At 40.2% G+C, this 19,257-nt stretch overlaps 1 protein-coding gene across 1 annotated transcript in view; it reads right to left on the bottom strand.

Annotated features, from left to right (window-relative positions):
- Nucleotides 1–19,257, bottom strand: part of LOC139442071 (mitochondrial 2-oxodicarboxylate carrier-like) — a 65,995-nt gene that overhangs the window by 18,466 nt on the left and 28,272 nt on the right. Inside the window, exon 4 of the mRNA XM_071222852.1 lies at nucleotides 4,303–4,410. Coding sequence (XP_071078953.1) covers nucleotides 4,303–4,410 — 108 coding nt within the window. The remainder of the gene's footprint in view (nucleotides 1–4,302; nucleotides 4,411–19,257) is intronic.

Below are 19,257 nucleotides of genomic sequence, written 5' to 3'. Positions count from 1 at the left end.
CCCATTGATAGTGGACCTGAGTGTGGACATCCGGAAATACAGTTGACGCTCCAGGTAGCACTTGCTGAATGTTGCAAAATTGAGGAGCATTCGGTACTGGTCCAAGTCTTTCTTGGGGGCAAGGAATGTCGGTGAGTAGAAGCCTGGTGTTAGCGCCAGGAGTGTACAATCTCTTTGGCCAGCAGTGTGTGGATGTTGGAGCAAAGAAGTCGTTGTTGTGTAGGGGGACAAGTGTCTGCTATGAGTGATGACGTCAGAGGCGGGTCGTCTCTCAGAGTGAGTTGATACCCTCGGCTCAGTATGCTTATGATAAATGGGTCCCCCAGGATGTCCCAGTTCTACCAATAGCACCTTATTCTCCCACCTACAGGGGTCTCGACAACTAGAATGGCTAGGGGAGGGACATCTTCCCAAGGCAAGAGAGTTAACTGACTATAAAAGTCCAGTTTCAACAATTGCCAAACTAGGCTGGTATTATGGAGTTACATTTTGGCTGGACTAACGAGTCTATGCATAGTCCAATCAAAATCGCGCACCGAAATCAAAATCCGGTTCGTAAAGTGTCATGCAGATTTCAGTCTACTGCAGGATTTGCAAAGCATGTGCACCGCTAACTTGTTGTCAACAGATATTTTCTAAATCTTTTCATGTTTTTAATCAAGGCGCTCACGTGATTTGATGCACTTTGCGATGTAAGACTCGTTTTATCACAATATAGATCTTGATTATTGATCAGATGGTCTTGACTGGGCACCACCGTTTTGTTTGAAGCAAATGCAAGTGATACAAGAGGTTGAATCTGACTGGTCAATAGGAGAGGCATAGAAAAGACAAAACTCGTAATAGCCATTGGTGGCGCTACGATCGAGCCCAGGAATTCCAGCCCAGTTCGGCAAGGGTGGAAACTGGACTTTTAAAGTCAGTTAACTCTCTTGCCTCGGGAAGATGGGGGTGGGAGGTCCCAGTCGGTGGTGTCCGTCGTAACAATGCTTCGCTTTTGGTTCCCCCTCACGCCACAGGAATGGTCATGGCGTGGTTGGCAGGTGCCGGAGTGCCCACGGTTCTTCCATGAAAGGCTGAGGTGTCACGTCTTCGCTCCTTGAGGGAGTTTCTCCGAAACTGGTAATTGCAGGTTATTGAGGCTTGAAGGAGTTGGCATGAGTCATTTGCTACAGGGCCTGGAGGGCAGTCTTATCTCTGGCGAAGTTGGAGACACGAGCATGAGTAGCAGAGACTTGGCCATTGAAGACCAGGGTGGGCAGAGGTGGCTGCATGCATGTGGGCTCTCATAAGGTCGATCTGGCGCTGTTGATAAGCCATGACCAGGGCCAGGTGGTCAAGGCAGTTGGAGGTGGAAGCCATGATGTAGAGGGGCTTAATGGAATGCAGGATCTCAGTCTCTATGTAGGCCAGCCAACTGTCTGACACACGGATGAGGATAGAGCAGTTAGAACCAGTCACGCAGTGTAGGTCGTCATCAAGTGTGTGAGCCGAATCCACAAAATCCAAGGCATGGGCTGGGAAGTCGTCCTTCCTGTATTTAGGCACCTTGAAGGAGGGTGTCAATGAGAGCTTGGCAAAGTCTTCATCCAAAGCGTGTCCTTGATCATGGGGTCAGGAGGGACGGATGTTGGATGGGACTAGACAGTGTCCATCTTGTCCACGTTTGGACCAGGTATAAGAGGCAAGGAATCCAGACAATCTGGCAGCCAATCTGGATACTGCTTGAGGGCAAGGTGAGAGTCGAGGTCAGCATAGGAGTCATCATAAGTGGGAATGAAGGAACCCTCCTGGAGAGCGACTACGTACAGGGAGGACTTACTCCCACTACACGTAGAGGTGGGAAAGGAAGAGCCGTGAGATGATGAAGAAAGATTGTAGAGGTGCCACTGAGATCCACTGGAGGCGCCGTCCGAGGTGTCAAAGGTGACACTGAGGATGGAGGCACCGTAGGCGTTGCCGTAGGCTGGTGGTGCCGAAAGAGCTGTGAACATAGGCACTGCTTGCTGGAACTTTGTCTGCATCAGATGAAACCATGCAGGATGTGTGTAGGGAATCCGAGGCGGCTGGAGAGGCATTGGGAGGAAGGATGGAAGTCTGATGCGACTGAAGTGCCAGCACCATTGGTGCCGTGGAGAACTGGTAAGACGCAAGGAGAGACGAGCTCAAGGTTGTCAGCGCCATGTCGGGCGTCACAGAGGATGATGATGACGTGATAATCAACGAAGCGAGCCTTGATGACGGTGCCAGTGATGTATGGTGGAGAGGAGGTGGTAATCATCCCTGATGGAGATACAGGTGTGGAAGTGAACACTGGAGGAACCCCGCCTGAGGAGAAGGAAGTCGTAGCTTGGGTGTTGTATACACGGATGAGTCGGACATTTTAATGCATGAACCATATGAAAGATATGAAGTCACAAACCGTTGGCACAAATAACAATCACAAGGAAACAAATGGTATTGAATACACTCTAAAGAATTCAAAGGTCTCAGCACAGCTGAGACTCAAAACAGGTGACTTGTCTGTGTGGGTGACAGCAGTAATGTGGTGATCAGTGACGTCACCACTTCCATGGTCACATTGGAGCTGTGTGATAGGGTTAGCCACACAACCAGTTGGAACAACTTATTCTTCAGCAAGACCTCTCACAGCTCTTTCTCTCAGTAAAGAACAAGCAAAAATGCATTAAGGAGTAATGCAAGATAAGTTAAAAAATTTGGGCTATTGAAAGCAACTTCATTTTAACATGCCACGTTTAACATAATAAGTTGTAGCAGGATTACGAGGGGTCCATGGAGTTTATGTGTCCAACAAGTTTTAATATGACATAGTAAAAGAAATAAAACAAATTCAAAATTGATAGAAAACAGCTGGTTGACTGAGATGAGGTTAACTTGTGCTATGTCAGATGACTTTCATTGACTCGGAAAAAGCGTGCAGCCATTTGCTTTGAATTTCGGTATAAGGGATATATTCTGCCCCTCAGAAATCCACTTGTAGCCCGACTTGCTCATATGGCATTTATTCTCCCACTGATAAATTGATTTCACCCAAGCAGGGAATGACAATCATGACATTCTGAAATGGAGTTATAATGTATGATAATACTAATTACGAATCAGTTATCTCTTTTCCATCAAATGATGCACAGATAAACGAATAGTAAAATTCATCACCTTTGTTACATAATTGGCGGAGAAGGCATTTTTTCCGCTAAAGGTATTTACCTCCATCTTCCTGTTTCAATTGATAAATTGTGTTAGGAGGTTCTAAGCTTAAGTAAAATTGTAAAATGAAACTGTATTAAGCAAATATTTTTCAAAATTTAACAATTGTTTTTAAACATTCTGTACATGGATGATGTGGAGGATTTATCTCTTGCAGCTATCGAGGATTGCAAGTTGATATCATTCAGTTTATCCATAACTATTTATTTTAGATAACCTTGACTTTGAACATTTTGTGATGTCCATATGTAATTTAGACCGTGTTCGTCAAAAATTTGTTTCAGACATGTTTCCATTAAATCATCCATTATCTGTAATATATACATGAAGAAATAGAATTTCGATGTTCTCCCAGACACAAGTCTAGCCCAAAAGAAACATTTTTATTTGTGAGAGCGAGAGAGAAAGAGATGAGATCTTCCATTTCTACAAAACTTATGTCACAACAAACTTATTCATATGTAAATGTATCCTACATAATGCCTTTTACAAAGCAAAGAGACCTGGATGATACAAATGACAGACGTAACATCCGGGACGTGATACAGTATAGTATTGGTGATATAAAGATTTTCAAAACATAGAGTTAAACACTGTTGTGTCACAACTGAAAATGATGAATAAAGAGGACCATGCAGGGACCAAGCTTTTACTTCGAAACAAGTCTACGTTCAACGTCTTTATGAATTAACAAATACAAAGGCAGTCAAAACAAGCAAAGAGTCAACTGTTGGTTGACTTCTGCTGCCAATGAATGTGTCAAGTGTGCAGTGGCCAATACATTCAATGTTTTACAGTCTGTGATTAACAGACTATTTAACAGGTACCAACAAACCCAAAATGTTGATGATCGGACCCGTTCAGGGAGTGAATGACATGAGCGAAGGATCAATTGATCCGAAATCAGGCTCTACAAAATTGCTCACAATTGGTAAATCAAATTGCTGCAAACATTCATCAAGCTACTGGAGTACGAGTTATTATCATCACAGATACACTTTTGTTCATTTACAGTCTATCTAAGGCCATCCCTTGAATTCTGCTTGAGATGAAAGTGGAGTTATAATTCCTTACCATGGCATATGAGTTCCTTTCTGATTGAAGCTTCACTTTGACAACTTCAAAGGGATTGATGACCACTGCCTCTGTTAGTCCTGAACATAGTCCTGACAGTGTCAACACCTGTAAAAGAACTTATATCAGATACACTGTGTGACTCTTTGGTGATGTCTGATTGCTGCTCACTCACTGGTTTGGTTAACATTACTTTGCTGACTTATGGTTCCTTCACTTTGCCTTTAAGTATACCATGGAGAATGAACCAGGAGCAACTACAACAAGAGTTTGCCACTAACGTGGCTATATCCCCCGCCCCTGTTGCAGAATTTATGACATAATTAAATCTAAACAAACCCTAATCTTTTTTAACCGAGGTGGAACTTGTCATGGAAATTGTAAAAAAAAAAAAAAGAGGTTGGAACCTAAGTCCATCTTGTTGACATGGAAACATAAAAAATACAAATTTCTAAAATTTCTAAATAGCAAAAGGCACCAGTTCAGCATGTACCTGACAAACCTGCAAAGTTTCATGAAAAAATATTGAACGGTTTATAAGTTATGCCCCCAGAAATGAACACTACCCTCACAGAACCTAAGTCCATCTTGTTGCCATGGAAACGCAAAAAAATAAAAATTTCTAAATAGCAAAAGGCACCAGTTCAGCATGTACCTGACAAACCTGCAAAGTTTCATGAAAAAGTATTGAACAGTTTATGAGTTATGCTCCGGAAACGAACCCTATCCTCACAGAACCTAAATAGCAAAAGGCACCAGTTCAGCATGTACCTGACACACCTGCAAAGTTTGATGAAAAAATATTGAACGGTTTATGACTTATGTTCCGGAAACGAAACGTGACGGATGAACGGACGGATGGACGGACGGAGCCCGTTTCTACATGCCCGCCAACTTTGTTGGGCGGGGAATAGTAATGTTAAGTTAACCTAACCAGTGACTGGGTGAGTGGGCAGCAATCAGACATCATCATAGAGACAACAGTCAGCTGGATCCAGACATATACAGGGCTTAGGACCTTCTCATCCATGACAACACTGTTGTTCACCAGGTACTTGCGTGAGTGAGTGGGGCTTAATGCCACTTTTCAAATGGCCATCCCATTGAGAAGAAGGTAAATGCAATGACCTGATGTTCAAACAGGTGCACCTGGCACTCATTCCTACTCGCTGGGTCACAGATCATCTGATTCTGTGCAGACCAGTAATATCAAGTTGATCACCTTACAAAACATGTAAAAAAAAATTTACATTTGGATACTTATCCTGCATTACTAACTTAATGCTTCTACTGCTGTTGTGTGACTAGGAGAAGGAGCTCTGAGAGATCCTGTCTACAGAAATTGTTGTACCAACCAGTTGTGTGGCATACTCCCACACGAGGGAGAGTACGAGGTGTGAAATCCAGTCATGGAAAAAGAAAATGTAGAAAAGAGCATCAGCCAAGTTCCAAATTCCAATTCAAGCAGATGGAATAAGAGGAAACATGAAACCCTCTAGTCTGGAGTAATTTCTACCAGAGAGGTCACACGGTCAGTTCCGAGCTGTATGAGACAAGACCGTCTGGGGTGTGTGACCTGCTGCACCACCACCAGGGAACCGGAACTACGAACACCTTGCACAACTTCAAGAGCCACACCTCGGAGAAAAAGACTGGCAAAGACAGTATCCGAGTGCCAAAAACAAGTTGATTCTTAGCAATGAAATCCCAGCACAGCCCAAGGTGCACCGTACTTGTTGAATTGAGCTGCAATAGCCAACACCAAGTGAATTATTTTTTGGGTAAGAATGAAGAAAGAAGAAGTGGTTCAAAGGGAGCAGTACAGAGTGACTTCAATACCATGTTCAAATCCCAGGATGGGGGACGAAAATTGGCACATTGATCCTCCAGACAAAATGACCGCAAAAGTGACTGAAATTCCGGTTTCTTGGTCATTCTGTGATTCGTAGGAACAGCGTAGAAGTGCTATTAGCACAGGAGCAGAAGCCGGAGGTATACTGATTAATGGTTGAAAACCTGGAGGCTCTGTTGGTGCTGATGGCACCGGAGTAACAGATATGTTATGGGAATAGTGAAGACCAGAGGTGCCAGAGCAGCCATAGGATCCATAGGAACTGCCTGAGCCACGGATGACGGGTACATGGATTGCATCTAATGAGGTGAGATGAGGTGAAATAGGGTTTAACCTCTCGTCAAAGATTATTGCACTTATATAGCGACGTGCATGTACGTGTGTGTGTTTGTGTTCTAGTCCTGACTGATGCCGATTTATAGTGCTAGCTCACTGTGATACCATGTCGCAGTTTAACATGAATATCCCACTCAGACACAGTATACTGACTCTGAGCCGACCAGTCCTTGTTTTAGCCCCTTAATGCCTAGCGCCAGACAGGGTAACAACAAGTACCATCTTTTAACGTCTGTTGGTATGACGCGGCTGGGGATCGAACCCCGGACCTTCCGCTCTCCGGGCGGACGCTCTACCACTAGACCACGGAGGCGGTCCTTGCATCTAATGAATCCAGGTGGGATCCAAATATGGTGGAGGGAACGAGCTGAAACCAGGAGGCATGAGAGGCGGCAGTTCTGGGCTGCAGGTGCCAGACGAGCTGATGACAAAGAGGTGACCATAGGTGTGGACACAGTGGGCATGAATGCAGTAGACGACGGTGGGGAGGAGAGGCACAGCTCAAGTAGTGATGATTGTAGCATGGTAGGGGATAATAACACCTCAGTGTCGATGTTGTCCGATGTCGGAGAAGTGTCCCTGTGGTCAGCCATCTGGGGATGCCTGCGGGCATGTTGGGTGTGTCGTGAGGGGAGAGAGATCAGCAAAACCCGCAGTGTGACAATGTAGAACAGGCAACCATACGATCAGTGCTCTGGGGTTGGGGAGCCCTGGCTGATTGTGAGCAACGGGACATATAATTTCAATGGAATAGACAAACTTGCAAGCAGAATAGACACACATAATAACAAAGAATGGCAGGCACGTAATTATGACTCGATATAAAGAGTATAATTATATACTTAAAAAGCCCAGAATAGAAATATATATAGCACATGAACAAGCACTAAGATAGGCATATTGAAATATCAAAGCACAAGACAAGCAAAACAAGATGGCGGATGGAACAACACACGCACAAAAAAAGCACAGGAAAGAGCTGAATTCAGGCGACAATTACGCTAAGGTAACCTGAACAGACCATGCTAGTACACCAGAGAATAAAATATACAATTGAGATCATATTGGTTGTCAAAGGAAAGAATGCTATCTTGTTCTTCAAACTGGAGAGGTATATTTTCAAACATTTCTCAATCTGATGACAAGCAGTGATGAGAGTATATGTGACATTGCCACTTCCGGTCACAGGGTAGCTGTGGGAGGGTGCTTCCCACACAACTGGTTGGGACAACAATTTCTGTAGCCAGGACCTCTCACAGCTCTGTCTCCTAGATCAAAGAACAGCAGTAGAAGCATTAAGGTATTAATGCAGGATAAGACAAAAATTCTAGCGCATTTAACCTGAACCCAAAAACAAGCATATTTTGTATAAAAATAAAGCACAAATTCTTTGATTTTTTTTTGGGGGGGGGGGAAGAGAATGCGTGCTTCAGTGACTGTTGAGTAAACACCTAGTTAAACAAAACTAAGCCGACAAAATTAAAACATAGTAGTTTAATTACATTGTCTCACATTGTCTCACATATCACCAGTTTGGTGTCAACAAACTAAATGGCACAGTCTGATGGAGTTATACTTGAACTAGCATCGTATAAAAGGAAGACAAACACATTCTTATTGCAAATGTATGGATTGTGTATGCGCTGGTGATGTGCTTCAATCTGAATCGTTTTATCAATGAGTTGTGTGTGTGTGTGTGTGTGTGTGGGGGGGGGGGGGGGGGGCGTCTAAGCAGTGTATACTGGATTGAGGTCATCCATTATGGACCATACTTATTTACAACCCAGTAATTTTTACCAGGTGTTTTTTGTTTCAGTTTTTTTATCTTTTACATATTGTATGACTAAATTTCTCTGTTTATTCAAAGATAAGATTCAGTTAAAAACAGACAGAATCTTGTGCCTCATGACAGATGATAAAAGGAATATGTATATTCCTGATTATCTAATTCCTTCTCAATGGATTTTCATTGAAAGAAATACTAAAGAATTGACTTTCACTTCATGTGAATTAATTGGTTATGAACGTTTATAGAGTGAGGGCCCAACTGTATGTACTTCTTAAAAGAGAAATGATATGAGTGTATGTACTCTAAAAATGTCTTTAGGAGTTTTATAATAGCTTATATAAGCCAGAGGCAGTACTGATAGTGATACCATCAATATGTTGGAAGCTACTGAAACCCCATTATTATCAAATACAATAATGAAAAGTTTGAACATTTTTTACAGACATTGGAGAATAAACCCAGGTAATAAAATCAATGAAGAACAACAAAAACCCAGGCATAGATGGATTACCTTATAACTTTTATTTAGAAATAAGAAAGATTTGATTAAATGAATACATTGTATTTAGATACATTAAGAGATTCATTTCAAAACAAGCATAAAATACTCATATCCTAATATGACATGTCAGGTGTGCAAGGCATTAGACCTCCGAGCACTACCACCATTTTCAGTCTCAGTCTAAGTTGTTGCTACGGAAACTCAAAAGAATTTTTTTTTTAAATCCCAAACTATCAAAAAGCACCAGTTTACCACTAGATCTATCTATGTGCCAAGTTTGGTCAAGACATATTGTACAGTTTTGAAAATCTGCTCCGGAAAGGAGCACTACCGCAATTTTCAGTCAAAACTGTTGCCATGAAAACTTGAAAAATAAAATTTTCAAAATTCCCAAACTACCAATAGGCATAAGTGGATGGATGGAAAGATGGAAGGAGGGACAGACAGCACCCATTCCTATATCCCCCTTCCACTTCGTGGCGGGGGATAATAACAAACTAACATTAACAATGAACAGGGGTGACATAGAGTGTATTCTCCAAACCAGGCAAACTATCTATAAAATTTTATACTCTGAATTACAAATAGATTGAAATGCACTTTTAAATTCTTTATTTCATGAGAACCAGATGAGGTTTCAGTAAATGAGTGAGTGAGGTTTAACGCAGCTTTTTTAGCAATAGTCCAGCAATATCATGGCTGGGGACACCAGAAATGGGCTTTACACATTGTATCCATGTCGGGAATAGAACCCGGGTGTGCGGCGAATGTTTTAACCACTTGGCTACCCTACCGCCCTTTGAGTAAATGAACCAGATTGGGTTGAAGTAAATGAATATTTACATACACAATAGAACAATTTGAAAATAACAATCTAACAATGATAATATTCATTAGTAGTCTAGGTAATAGGGGTTCTGCCGCAACTCCACTGGAGCTGGGTTTATATACCTATACCGCTACTACAGGTGGCATTTTTTATGCCAAAATGATTATGCGATTCAATGATAGTCATGAGATTAAGTTAAATTGACTCTAGCTCACCAATACCTGGGGCCAATCATTGCTTTAGATGAGCCTAAATGGTAATAAAAATATTCTTTATTATTTTCATCGATAATGCGATATTCAACATTTTTATTAAGTTCTTCGTTCATTTTACTAGGAGACCAGACTATATAACTAAACTCTTCTTGTAAATTGATAAGAAACAATTGATAACCGTATTTGGTTGGTTTGACATCACTGATATAATAAAAACCTTGTGGTAATTCTCTCCATTTAATAGCGTTTTTCGATCTCCATTATTATATATATTTATGTAAGCATTTGTCTAAGTAAAGTGATAGTAAGCAATCTATTTTTAATCTCCAACCAGTTCTTTGGTTTTGGCACGGAATAATTGACGCGCTTGTTGCCTCCCCTGTTCTATGAACTTTTTTTCTCGTCTTCGCTAATACCACTGGTCTTACGAGATTTTGATTGAATCTCCAGCTTCATTGCGTTGTATTTGGTGAGTTCCGACAACACTAAACGAAAGTCATCCTCGGATATCTTACAATCGACCATTGCTGTCGAAATATGATCCTCAATGCTGTTCAACTTTGCTTCGGCGAGTATCCGAATACTATCATGTTTTAATGCTTTCTTTTGCAACCTACGAGAAATGAATTTTATCGCTATTCCTGCCAGTCCCGAGACTCCGGCGGCTATTTCCATGCCGAGCACGATAGGTGCGGCGATTATAGTTGATAATAAACCAACACCTGCTACACCGAGTCCCATGCCAGCTGCTACAAGTGCGGTGTCAACTCCGTCCAGAGCATTCACGGCTCTGCAATACTTTTTATACAATCCAAGTCTCAACTCTCTATACTTCTCTATTCGATGTTTTATGTCGCTTATTTGATGTAATCGAAATCCATCAACAGTTTCCATCTTTTCAAATGCCTCATCGAGCGCTGGATATAAACTCATAGTGTATATTACGATCATATAATAGTCTTTAATTGGTCTTGCTTAAATGTTTTGAGAGTATACATTAACCTTATCAAATGTATATTATACGGCAAGAATGTCTTAGTAAGAGAAATACTACCACTTTTAATAATTTGGACCCCCTCGAGGGTTGCAACGGGTGATGTTCCAATATGAATAATACTGCAACGCCGACGCTCGTGTTTCTTGAGCCATTTAATCGATAGACCTGGTAATACTTCGAAGGCATCTACCGGTGCATCTCCGAACAAGACTTCAATGATAAGTGTAGAAATATTAGGTATTGCACTCAAGTTAACTTTAATATCACTGAATTCTGTAACCAAATTTAAACTAACATTTTGTAAGGCCGGACGACTAAATAACATATGACCTGGGTCTTCTGGCAGGGGAGAGACTAACACACTTTTTCGTTTTGACGGGATATAAGCCGCGAGTACGATGCCACTATTTATTATCTTAGTTAAATTATGTCCCTTACCCATCATCACATACGGTGGGGTAATGACAATATTCAATAGCCACTCGATTTTTGCGTCGACCATAGTCCATTTTTTATCGTCGTTGCGAGTAATATTGTACGAAGTGTTTTTAAGGAGTCTACTAACGTCGACATCGCTTAAATCTTCTAAATTACCCGTGAATGTAACTTCTTTCCGCTTGTATACATTATCGTGTAAGTGTAAAGCGTATAACTTACCATTGGTACCGGGTTTATCGAATCCTTCTGTGTCTCCGAGATCGGAAAGCGCAATTGTATTACATTTTCTGGGCGATCCAGGGCCTGATGCATCAACCTTTATTTATAATATGGAGTGTTACACTTAAGTATCCTATTTTTTACATCTAATACAGAAATTTTGAGGTCTGAAATAATACCCCGCTTTAATATTGTATATTGTAATGTTGAGAAAGATTCCGTTCTACCGCTATTATTTTTTTCATTTTTCACTTGAATAGATCTGAGCAGAGTTGAAGGACTTTCTAGTTGAATATTATCCGTCGTGCTTATTTGATCAAGATGGATGCACAACTCTTTATAGGGAACTAAATCGGGCAAAGTCTCTACATCAAATGTTGACCTGTATATTGATAAAATTCCGCGTAAAAATCCAAGTGTAGCTGATAAGTTCCCTAAAATCCGTACACCTTTTTCTCCAGTGTTGATTTTCACTGTCCCATTCGACTCATCTTGTGTTAGACTAATTCTATTAGGCTTAAAAATTTCATCATTGAGTGAGCATATGCTGTAATACCCATCAGGTATAATAATGGAGTTTTCAATTAGATTTTTTTCATCTAATATATACATCTCATTATTTCTTTTCGCAGCGCTTATATTGGTCCACCGAGGGTAATATGTTACGTCACAGAGAGCGACTTCGAGTTGTCCAGCCGAGTTATCGATAGTACGAAGCAGTTGAATAGACTGACCATTTGTTATTATCGGGAGTATAACATATATATTAAATATACAATGATACTATATCACAACTTAAATATGGAATCAACCATTATTTATAATATGGAGTGTTACACTTAAGTATCCTATATGTACAGGTTGGTGTTTTACATCTAATACAAAAATTTTGAGGTCTGAAATAATACCCCGCTTTAATATTGTATATTGTAATGGTGAGAAAGATTCCGTTCTACCGCTAATCTATTTTTCATCTTTGACTGTAATAGATCTGAGCAGAGTTGAAGGACTTTCTAGTTGAATATTATCCGTCGTGCTGATTTGATCAAGATGGATGCACAACTCTTTATAGGGAACTAAATCGGGTAATGCATATACATTCACTGTTTTGTTGGTTGGTAATGTTACTGACTGTCCAAATCCAAGTGTAATTGCTAAGTTCTCGCCAATAATTATACCTGTTTCTCCAGTGTATATTTTCACTGTCCCATTCGACTCATTTTGTGTGATACTAATTCCATTAGGCTTAAAAATTTCATCATTGAGTGAGCATACGCTGTAATACCCATCAGGTATAGTAATGTATTTTTTAATACCACTGTTTTCACCTGGTATAAACATCACATTATTTCTTTTCACAGTATTTATATTGGTCCACAGCGGGTAATACGTTACACTGCATAGAGCTACTTCGAGTTGTCCATCCGAGTTATCGATAGTATGAAGCAGTTCAATAGACTGACCATTTGTTATTCCCGTGAGTGTAACATACATATTAAATATACAATGATACTATATCATAACTTAAATATGAAATCAACTTACATTACTAATCAATTGATTATAGTTACTGCCTCTGGTGCTGATTTGACCGTTAAATTCCACGATATCTTTGAAAAGTACAGGTTCACAGCAACTAACGATAAAATGGTTGACGATTGGTTTCACAAGCCGATGCAATTTTGGCAGAATCAGTTAAACTTTGCCGTATGGTGTGCCACAACTGGATGTGGCGTATCTGTTAATGTCCCAGGATTTAAACTATATAAGTCTGTTATATTATTTCACGTGTACTATCAGATTAGACGTATACTTAAAGAAATTAGTGCTCCATTACCGCTGGATCCAGCGTGGAATTCCACAAATAATCATTATGATAAGAGGGCCTTCGAACGTATTTGTAATGAATTTAATGTTTCTACGAGTAAAGATTGGCGCATTAAAGGACCTAGCCATGGTCTAGGTATTCCGTACTCTGGACAAAAATCTATTAAAGAAAAAAGCGATTATTTAATTAAAAAGGGTATGATCCCTTCAAGCTTTGCTCTCTCGAGTAAAGAGTTTAATGCAGATCGTATGAACTTTGAGGGTGGCATTCCTTATATTATAACAAAGTTTGTGCATCCAAACGATACAACAGACACTTGGAATGAATTTCTTAATGATAAAACGGAAAATAATTTTACTAACCCAGGATTTGAAAGAGTTAATGAATCAATAAGAACTTATGTATGGGCAATTCTCGGTGCACAATTGCAAACACGAACGTCCATTATCGGTACTGGGACGGCATTCGATGCGCAAAAACAGTTTGTCGCAAACGTGGAGGACACCATTAATTCACCAGTTGACATACCATCGTCTATAAAGCGTTTTCAAGATGTATTACAGTACGCTCAATCCAAAGTGGACTACGTTTATGCGCTGGGACTATACATGTAATATGGAACTTAAAATCGGTCAAGTGATAGGCTATAATAATAAGATTGTTATTGCTACCGATCAGGTATAAATTCAGATATTAACGAATTAATAACGCAAACAATCACAGGCGAAAAGGGAATAGTCAAGCCACAAACACCAACTACCGCTCAACCATCTACTGACGCACAACCACAAGTACCACCGCAAATTGCGGCTAAAAATCAACAACATATTGATGAAAATACAGCGCTTGTATTAGGTGGAGTCGCGGTTGGTTTACTCATGATTTGGTTAGCGAACTGATTTGGTTAAATAGTTCTTAGCGAACTGATTTGGTTAATAGTTCTTAGCGGATACGTACAACAGCCCTGCATTTGCTACGATCAGTGCCCACAAGTTTTGACTAAGCCAAGTGGTGGTCTTAGCTAATAAATTCAAGAGCCAGGAAACAACACTCCCTATTATACCGAGAAGTGAGGCCGCGGCTTTCTCAGCGAGCTTTCCCAGTGCTGAGCCTAATGCTTTTAAATGCTTTTTTATTCACTCTTTTATACCATCCGACGTAGGCAGTGATCCACCGCTACCACCTGTACCACCTGTACCACCGGTTAACGTGAGAGTCGATATAATAAATCCCAATGCGGTTAAAATACTGGCAATTGTTATTCCCTGTTTTCTGAACAATGTTTTAATTTTATCGGCCAGTGTAGTGTCATCGTTGAGGTCTCGATTGATAGTTTCTCGAATTTGACTGATTTGCGAACAAAGTGCCTCTCTATTAGTGGAAGCAGCCTCGAGGTGGGCCAATCTTTCGTCTTCTAAGATACGCAATCTTTCCGCTACGCTGCTGGTTTCAAAAGTTCATCATTTACGGTTGCGTTCAAAAGTTCATCGTTAAGATTCATAAAGCTGGTTTCATCAGTAATCTCTTCGATTGGATTCGGGTTATCGAAATAATCTAGATCAAAATCATTCATTTTTATATTAAACATATGGTTATACAATTTCAATATAACAATGTCTTAGCAATACGGACGCAAGTTAAACCCACAACGTAGACTTCGAGATCCATTAGGGGTTCAAAGCAATTCGTCAGTCTGTAACTATAACTAATAACCCTAGTACCATTGATCAGAATCAAACGCTTCTGGTTCGCTTTCCTAATCTCGGCACACACGATGTGTTATTTTCGGGAACTGTCCAACTAGCATTTACGATTATTTTGACTTCTACAGGGAGCCCGTTCAGAACATAGGTCGTGCTATCGTTAAGAAAATCGCCATTAAAATTAGCGGTAATGAAGTTTTGAGTATCGACAATAGCGATGTATACTATTGTTACATGGATCTCTGGAGAACGGATATAGAGCGGGAAAACTTACAGTACCAAGGTATTTGTAATCGGAACACATTGAGACTGCGCGTAGGTGCTGAAAATGGTGATAGTACCGTCGTAAAAGATAAGGCCGTTGCCGACGCATTAGGTAACCGATTCTATATTCCCCTAGACTTTGAATTACTAGATTCCCACATGCCCTTTTATCAAGCATCCCTAGGCGATAGGTTAGAATACGAACTCACTTTTAATGACTACGGAAGAGTAATCAGAGCTGGTGAAGATGCTAGCTATTCCATTGACAATATCTCGCTGGAGTACGATATGTTAACGGATCCCGAATTAGCCAGACAAATTCGTAACCATTATACCAGGAAGTTTAGCCATTTTGTACGATCGCGTGCTGCGACACCGAAAGATCACGAGGGACAATAAAGATACGATGTGGAATATCAATCTAAACGTCCCCACGAGGTCGTTGAAGGGTATTTTAATGTTGTTCGAGGACCCCTCCGATGCATTTAAAAGAAATACCGAGAAGTTCTACAATCCCAAGATTACAAAAGTAGAATTGACTATCGAGGGCGTTCCTAATCAACTACATAGCCAAGGAATGCTAGCCTATCACCAGTGGGATGAGATTAAAAAACTTCCTTCTATAAAACGAAGCCCGGAAGTTATCGCGGTCATGAAAGATCTGTCTCTCGGGAGTGTATCGATGGGTGAATACCTCACCACAAAGTACGCCCTATGGCTCGAGATGCGAACAACAGACGATGACCAACTACACGGCAGCGGGAGGAGAATAGAAAATGCTAGCGAGGGTGTCATTATACAGATAACGAAGCTCCAGGAAACGGCTGGTAAATTAAACATATATTTGTACGTGATTATGGATGCGCAACTTAATATACAGAATGGGAGATTCGTGCAAGCAATCTATTAATAATCTTTAACCTAAAGAACCGCACTGCGCTATCATATGCGGGCAAACGGGCTGCGGAAAAACAGCTTTTATTCTAGATATTTTACAAAGTCATTATAGGGACGTTTTCGATCATATTATTATTCTGTGCCCGACTATAAGCGTTAACAAAACATACCTATCGAGAGATTGGGTAATGAATGATGACGGGGTACACAGAGTCGATTCGGGCGATCGTTTACAAGACTGTTTACGAGTATGTCACGAGAAATACAAAGGAGAATCAACCCTTTTCGTAATAGATGACTGCAGCGCGAGTAAAGAACTCACAAAAAAGAAAGATATGCTTTCGTATTTAGCATTCTCCGGACGGCATACTCAACATAGCGTTTGGGTACTTACTCAAAAATACAACTCTGTCCTGAAAGATCTCAGAGAGCAGACCAAATGGGTAGCACTCTTTCATTGCAAAGATAGAGATTCATTCAAGGAATGTCTACGCGAAAATGATGTTATTTATACCAAGCCCGAACGAGATAAAGTCAGAAAACTGTTATCGGCAACGAAGCACTGTAAACTCGTATTAAAAACTGATCAACCAGCTGCTTATGCAATTGCTTAGCAAAATGTAGCAAAATTATGGCAAAATTATAGCAAAATGTAGCAAAAATATAGGAAAATTATAGCAAATATAGCAAAATTATAGCAAATTGAACATTAGCGGTTAATATGACATAATGTGGTTCAAAATCATCATTCTTTCGCAACAGTTGATTATTACGGGATGTATTGGATATGCCATATTATATTATGTTAGACTTAAATATCTCCTTAGGTATTACATTATGGAATGCGACAAACTCATCGAACAAATGCTCAAAGAATCTGATGTAGATGCTGAAGTAGTTACAGATAAATCTTTAGATAAACATAGAGAAAGACTTGCCGCTTTGGTAGCTGGTGGAAAATGTTCCCAATATTTGGGAGAAAATTATACCATCGAAAAAAATGATAACATGACCGACGAAGAGATTAAAAAACAGTACGCGCGTTACTAGTCTAGACTGGGAGCTACCATGACTAAAACGATAGGGTCGGCTATATTACAACTATACACAGTCGTAGCTAGTACGTTTCTCCCTATCCCGGCAGAACATCGCATGTATTTATGCGAATCTCTCGAGAAAGACCCATTCATCGAACACGCTATAAGCTCAGTGAGCTGTGAGTTTTATCATAGATACGGAATGTTCTTAGCTCCGTTCACCACAGCTTTAAAAACGGCTAGGTATTGTCAGTTTAAACATACGTGCCCACTTAATAATAATGGAGGCTCAAGTGACACCACAACAGATTGTGAACGAGGATGCACAACAGATTGCGGAACAACGAGTGAATGAGGAACCACCACCACATGTGAATGAGAAAATACTAAAAGCCAGAGTTACTAAGAACCCCCTAAAAATAGCCGCAGGAAGAAAGGCAGGACTCGCGAGGAAAGCGAAATTAATAAATAATTCAAATATTAATCCGATTAAAACATGGGCACTAGTAGGAGTTGCTGGTATAGCGGCTGTATGGTTCTTTTATAAGACCGGAGAAGAGAAAACGTCACCCCCAATGCAACAACAAGTTCAATTAGGGGTTAGCCCCCCATATAATGCTATAAGAAGCATGACTACTCCAGTTACAGACGGGAAAATGTTGGTAAACGCAACGTATCATTCAGCGGTGGTCACCGGCTTGGCCATTGGCTATGCCTGTATAGCTAAAATGATTACTAAAGCCACACCTCCCAAGCTAGATTTTAATGGATTTGATATAGGTATGATGGTTCTGGATATTGGATTGGCTATGGCAACGAAGGATATGCTCATCAAACAAAAACTTATCCCAGAAGACATAATGAAGTAATTAATTAAACATTTGAATATTTTATATTATTAAACATTTGAATATTTTATATTCATATACTATGGCAACAATTGCGATGATGGTCGGTGGAGCTATTGTTAATGCTCTAGCTTTTTCGGGGAGTAATTTTTTATTTTCTAGTATGAGGGAATCAAACGCTAAAGAAGTTGAAGAGGAGCGTAAACGACATAACAATTCTTTAGAACAACTCGAAGCAGCTCAGTCACAATATACGCGGCAGAGAATGAAGAGATTAGATTATATTCATGAAGAAATGCGTAAGGAAGGACATTCCATTCAAACATTTAAGGATGTCGAATCTGCATGCACGAATACTTCCTCGTTTATGGGAAAAAACTTGACCCAATACCGAGACCAACAATGAGTCAGTTTTATACACCGTCAGAGGCTCAAAAGGACCGCGAGGTCACATTTGTGATAATGTGGTTACCTGCTGTATTGATTTTCAGCTATACCATGACCTAGTTAGCTAACCTATAAATAGCGTTGGCTGACTGCCTAATCAATAGTGTAGATGTGATTTGCATTTAGATAAATGATATGATAGATGTATAAACCATGAATCATTGCAGATTTACACTCATGGGTAAAAAAACTCTATGTAACTGACGCTGTGTTGAAATTTACTGCAGCATACACAATTATTACATCAGGCGCGGAAACATAAACTACACGTGTTCTGTAAGCGGGATAGGGGTCAAAGGTCGTTATTGTTTATGTAAGAAACACAGTGCTGATAGGGTCAGGAACCAGATTATTTATGCTAGGAAGAGAGATTACATCAACGAGAGGAATAGGTTGGGGAGAATACGTATTTAGATATATGAAAAACAACCAATTAGACATTTGTCTCATTTTGCACATACCATTCAACCACAATGGTTTTTGTCAGAGAGTTGAAGGCTATGGCAAAGCAACGTGGTCTAAAGCTGAATTGATTACCTTACTTGGTTTGGAATACAACAAGCCCCAGACTGTTAGAGAACTCAAAGCTCAAGCGAGAAACAGTGGGCTGAGAGGTTATTCTCAAATGAGAAGAGCTGAATTGATCGCTTTACTAGATATTGATGATAATGATGATGATAATAATGTTGATATTGATAATGATGATGATAAACAACAAGAATTAATATTTGTACCCACATCCGCCGGCGTTGGT

The sequence above is a fragment of the Haliotis cracherodii genome, unplaced genomic scaffold (genome assembly GCF_022045235.1).
Source record: "Haliotis cracherodii isolate W230 unplaced genomic scaffold, xgHalCrac1.p SCAF_5, whole genome shotgun sequence".
NCBI lineage: Eukaryota > Metazoa > Mollusca > Gastropoda > Lepetellida > Haliotidae > Haliotis > Haliotis cracherodii.
This window is presented reverse-complemented; position numbering and strand designations above follow the sequence as displayed.